Here is a 5,782-nt window from a genome sequence, read left to right as displayed (position 1 = left end):
GACCTCATGGCGCGCTACACCACTGACTTCATTGGTGCTTGCGGTTTCGGTCTCGACGCAGATTCTTTGCAAGACGAAGACTCCGAATTTAGAAAACTCGGAATGGAAATATTTCGTATAGATGCCAAATTTATCTTTAAGCTTTTTCTTAAGCAGCTGTTTCCCGAGACATTCAAAAACCTTAAAATGTTTGGTCATATTGAAAAGACTGTTATCCAACTTCTGAAACAGGTTCTCAAACAGCGAAATTATCAACCGTCTTCTAGGAATGATTTCGTAGATTTATTAATTGAATGCAAAAAGAAGGGCACCATCGTCGGGGAATCTATTGAGAGGAGAGATGCAGAAGGCAAACCAGAAATAGCAAAACTAGAAATTGATGACGAGATTTTGGCGGCTCAAATGTTTGTTTTCTTCGCTGCAGGATTCGAAACGTCGTCCTCCGCCACAAGCACCACGTTGAACGAACTCGCTCACAATCCGCACGTACAAGTGAAAGTACAAGAAGAAATTGATCGAGTATTGGCAAAACACAATAATAAATTGTGTTATGAAGCTGTCAAAGAGATGACTTACTTAGAGTGGACATTTAAAGAAGGAATGAGAGTTTTACCATCCCTGGGGTTCTTAACGCGAGAGTGTGTCCGAAAATACACTTTTGAAGATTTGAACTTTTCAATTGACGAGGGCGTTTTGGTGATGATTCCCGTGCAGGCCCTGCAGAACGACCCGAGTTACTTTCCTGACCCTGAAGAGTTCCGACCTGAACGCTTCGATCCTGAGCTTGCTGACCCCAACAACAAATTTGTCTACCTGCCTTTTGGAGAAGGGCCTCGAGCTTGTGTCGGTAAGTTTGCTAATATTTCATAAGAATTTTTAATCCTACAGCAACAGAAGGAGTGAATATATGATATTTGGCATAATACTTACTCAATATAATACATAATCTTTCGATCAGTAAATATTTCGTAAACACAACAAAATTAATGGACACCGAATGTATCTTCTTAAACGTTAGAAGGATAATATGGTAATTGCGGCACGTGGTTGCAGGCGAGCGGCTGGGGCTGATGCAGTCGCTGGCGGGGCTGGCGGCCGTGCTGTCCAAGTTCGACGTGAGCCCGGCGCCGGGCGCGCCGCGCCACCCCGTGCTCAACCCCGCCGGCGGCATCGTGCAGAGCGTGGTCGGAGGCATCCCACTCGTGTTCCGCGAGCGCTCCGCCCCACACTAGCGCTGCCCGCTGTCCGCTGCTACTCACACATCTAACTTTCATTGTATTACATATATAATCTTCTTAATGCGATGGAACGATCTTAATATTGGACATTTCTTTATAATTTTTATTTTCTCAAGATTTTCAATAAACATGTCAAAAATCATTACAGATTAGTTTTCTTATATTTTATTTGTACTAATTTGCTAAAGCTGAGGAGATTGTTTAAGCGCGATAATAATATACATATATATTGAAATAAGCGATTATAAGGATTTATCCATAGATACGTGTCGGAAAAACTGAAAAATTTATTGTAGAATTGTGTATCTTACAAAGTCCTAGATGGCATATGCCTATCGCTTAAGAATATGTTGTTCATTTTATATCTATAAAATAAGCTCAATCCTTAAAAAATCACAAAGATACGATATGAATCCTTATGGTTTTAAATACTTTAGTTGGCTAGAGCGTTCATGATTTTTTTTTCATTTTACATCATGCAAATTAAATGAAAACCTTAGCAGGTGTAGCTAAATGAAAATTGGCAATACTCACCGTTCGCAATCTATTTAAATTTGAATGCTTAGTGTAATTCCAAAAATTTATAACCTATTTACTAATAACCTTTTAAACCTATCCTATTCTAAAAATACTACGAATTTTAATGTTTTAAAAAAGAAAGATTAATGTGAAAACATACTGTTCACGCAATAATAACGCGAGAAAAGCATTTCGCTCGCATTCTCTAAGCTCAGGAATAATGAAGCTTTGTACTCGTGAAATATTTTTTGTAAAAGAGCAGATTTTGGTTCAAATCGTAACAAAGAGAAATCTTTACGTCTGTCGTTATAGTGTTTCTAATACTAGCTAGTGCCTGCGACTTCGTTCCCGTTAACTGTAAACATGTGCAACTAGGGGATTTCAATTTAATTAAAAAAAAAGGTTAAAGGTGTAGATTAAAGGTGTATATTACTTTTCTTCCCGAAATTCCACAGCAGAACTCAAAAGTACACTGAATCAACAATTAATTGCAAATAAATAAAAAATAAAAAACTCTTTATTTATAATTTATATTAGAGCAAATAGTCAGGTCAACACCAGTGGCTTTAAAGTTTATTCATGTGCTCTTGTGACTTGCAAATCAGGTAGTCACAAGAAAGTGTGTGCGCTTAAACTGAAAGGGAAATTATTGGAGATGAGAGAGCATGCACAATATGAACGCAGTCTCACCAGCACCACACCAGTGAGGAATATCATTGGAAATCAGTCCTAAATTGTTACTGATTTCACTGAGTAAAGGTACTCCAAAGTTATATTATTTTATAATCTTGCAGTAAAATTAGTGATTTATTTCATTCCAACATTTTCCAGATCTCAATTATTACAAGTCGACAGAAAATGCCCATCAAACTGAACAACTTTTGCTAAAACAGCATTTTTATTTATGCTATAATATACCTGGGCTCTTGGAGTTCCACATGGGCAGTTCCAAATCTTCGATTTTTATAGTGAATAGAAAATGCTCATCAGACTAAACAATTCTTGCAAAGACGTTATTTCTATACATGTTATAGAGTAGCTGGGCTCTTGGTGTATACCACTCGGAAGGATCTGAGCGAAACACTGTTGGAACATTTTCCAACGATTTATTCTTCCTGATTTGCACTATGTACAGTGTAAATCGTATAAATATCCTACTTCCTACTAATATTATAAATGCAAAAGTTTGTAAGGATGTGTGTGTGTTTGTTGCTCTTTCACGAAAAACTACTGAACCGATTGCAATGAAATTTGGCGTACAACGTAGATAGCTGAACAACTGGAATGACATACAGGCAACTTTTTATCCTGATATTCCTACGGGTTACGGACTAACGCGAGTGAAACCGCGGGGCGCAGCTAGTATGTAAATAAAGTTTACTTTTACTACACTATTTTAAAACACCGACTAATGAACACTATATTTTGTTAGTTTCTGGATTTACTGGATACTGAATACTGACGACTAACACTTTGTACAAGATAGTTTATACATATATTATTGAGGCTTTACTAGCGTGCTCTAGTTTCGCATAGAAGAGAGCAGCGCCGTCTGGCGACAGTGATCGAAATTCTAACACTTGGAGTTTCAGTTTGGGTGTTTCAGATCTTCAAATTAATACTGCCAGCAGAAAATGCTCAACACGTGTAACAATTTAAAAAAAAACGAAGCGTGCACGACTTCCACATTACTACACAAGTAGTATAGTCAGTAATAGAATGGTGATTTTTAAGACTTGGATTCACCTTGGGTTGGTTTAAGTTAAAATTTCTAGGAATTCGTAATTCTACCTATCAAACCTTTCGTTTTATCGAAAATCTTGGCTAATTTAAATAAACATCAATGTTTTTTCTATAGAAAGGAAAAGATTATTCCGACTTCATGAAAGATACATTTAAAAAATATATTATTAAGCATAATGCATATGCCTTGCAGTAAAGCGTTGCAAGGGCCATAACTATGTGCGAGAGAAGATGCTATCTATGATACTTGGTTACTGATGGATGTCTTATCCTTTATTGTGAATTGCAAGTTAAGGATAGGTGCAAGGTAGATTGATCTGCTTTAGCTACCGAAGATTGTATCTGCGATCTATCTGTGATCATCGATACGATGTTGAAAACAGCCGTTTAAAGGATAGGGTTGCGATATATGATTGCGTATTTATACAACCCCGCAAAGTAGAACTGAAGCGTGTTTTGATTCTTAGAATTTGATGTACTCACCCAGAACCCACGTTACAGATCTTACTTATACAGAATATTCTAGCGATTGTAAGAGACAATTTACAGTTGGAAATATTATCTTGGCATCCACCTATAGTATAATAATGACTTTCCATTACCACAAACAATATAAGTCAGTCAGGCAATAGAATACGCAAAATGAGCGTGCGTTATTGTATTTAGGTAATTATCGCGAAGGTATCGAGGAGTGCAACAGGTTTGTTACACGTAATGGCATAGTGCTGAATGATATCATTTTATGATCCTCTATCTTCTCAAATGTCTTATCAGGAGACCTGCTCCTGGTGAGTCATTTGACCCAATAGTTTTTGAATATGTGCCAGTAGTCTAATCGAATCACAAATTAAGTAAAAATATCGTTACAATATTTCTCACGAACTATTGTCACCGTGGGGCCGGGTCGTTGTGTAATGAAAAACAGAAATATAAACGTAATCGTATATTAAAATAAGTCGGCGGCAAGTGCGCCGCTCTGTACGAACAGGTCCTGGTCGTACAGAGCGGCGCGCGGGGCGCGGGGCGCGCGTCAGGCCGACAGGTCGCCGTGGTCGAACAGGTCCTGGTCGTAGAGCGCGGCGCGCACGGTGCGCCCGCCGAAGTAGCGGCCCTCCAGCGCCGCCGCCGCCGCGCTCGCCTCTGCGGACGCACACGAGTCAGTTCGGCGCACAGGGCCGGTTGTACACTATCCCACTATTATATCCACTATCCAACTCTGCCCGGGTTGACTCGTGATAAACTTTGTCACTTAGAAATAATGAACCTTTCTATTGGTGAAATATTTTTTTAATGGATTCAATAGTTTTTGAGTTCATATACTTTTCATGTACAAATATACCAATCTTTACATAAAGTTAGATTTCAAAGGATCAATGATTACGATAAATACGATTACCCAAAAAAAAAAATCATAAAACACAGCCAATCAAAAGTATTATAAACAGAATAGATACATAAACTCATTTCAATTTTGTCTGATAAATATATCGATCTCGACACTCAAAATGGTTATCGATTTCTGTGATTTTTATACAACTCTATGTTTTCACAAAATAGAGCTGTTAAAAAAATGTGTTGTGTTTCATCGGGAAAATTGGCTCATAAAGATAAACCGTATGTTATTTTATTTTTAATGTTGTTTCATAGAAAGCTACAGTTTACTTCGACATTAGGAAAAGTTAGTTTTGTATTAAATATACTTTTACATATTCCGCATAACGAAACGGCATCTATCATTGGTCACTAATGGATATCGTTTATCCTTGTAAAATGATGTATGTTAAGGATACCGAAGATAGCTCATCTCACCGTCCGGCTCGGCGAACTCGACGAAGATCTTGACGTGCGCGCGCGCCGGGTCGTCGGCCTCGCTCTGGCGCTCGTTGTAGATGACCACGCGCTGCACGCGGCCCCACTTGCCGCACTCGTCGCGGATCTCGTGGTGCAGCGCGTCGTCCACCTCGCGCGGCGACACCATGTTGCGCAGCAGCAGCGTGCGCGACGCGCGCCGCCGCATCAGCCGCTGCATCACCAGGTGCCGCGCCGACTGCCCCGAGATGGACAGAGACTCCTGCTGCTGCAGCGTGTCGGGCGAGCTGTCCAGCAACTTGCGCTGCAGCGCCGCCTGCCCGCCGTCGCCGTCCGCGGGCAGGGGCGCGGGAGCAGGCGCGAGGGCGGGCGGGGGCGCGGGGGCGAGCGGGGGCGCGGGCGCGGGCGCGGCGGGCGCGCCGGGCGCCGCCGGGATCACGACGCCGGGCGGCGGGATGGCAGCCGGCGCGGGC

The 5,782-nt window shown here is 40.9% G+C and overlaps 2 protein-coding genes across 2 annotated transcripts in view; one reads left to right on the top strand and one right to left on the bottom strand.

The window, feature by feature from the left end:
* The window catches only part of LOC119839752 (cytochrome P450 6B6-like), a 2,636-nt gene extending 1,404 nt beyond the window's left edge, over window positions 1–1,232 (top strand). The window contains exons 2-3 of the mRNA XM_038366192.1: window positions 3–847; window positions 1,054–1,232. Coding sequence (XP_038222120.1) covers window positions 3–847; window positions 1,054–1,232 — 1,024 coding nt within the window. The remainder of the gene's footprint in view (window positions 1–2; window positions 848–1,053) is intronic.
* Window positions 1,233–4,428: 3,196 nt separating this feature from the next.
* Window positions 4,429–5,763, bottom strand: LOC119839751 (poly(U)-binding-splicing factor half pint-like; the record flags this gene model as incomplete). The annotated part of the gene is made up of 2 exons (XM_038366191.1): window positions 4,429–4,640; window positions 5,310–5,763. Coding segments are annotated over 2 exons (564 nt in total), but the record flags the coding sequence as incomplete, so codon positions are not given.
* Window positions 5,764–5,782: the final 19 nt, after the last annotated feature.

Source organism: Zerene cesonia, chromosome 4 (genome assembly GCF_012273895.1).
Source record: "Zerene cesonia ecotype Mississippi chromosome 4, Zerene_cesonia_1.1, whole genome shotgun sequence".
Lineage (NCBI taxonomy): Eukaryota > Metazoa > Arthropoda > Insecta > Lepidoptera > Pieridae > Zerene > Zerene cesonia.
Note: the sequence above shows the minus strand (reverse complement) of the source record. Positions and strands in the feature narration are given on the sequence as shown.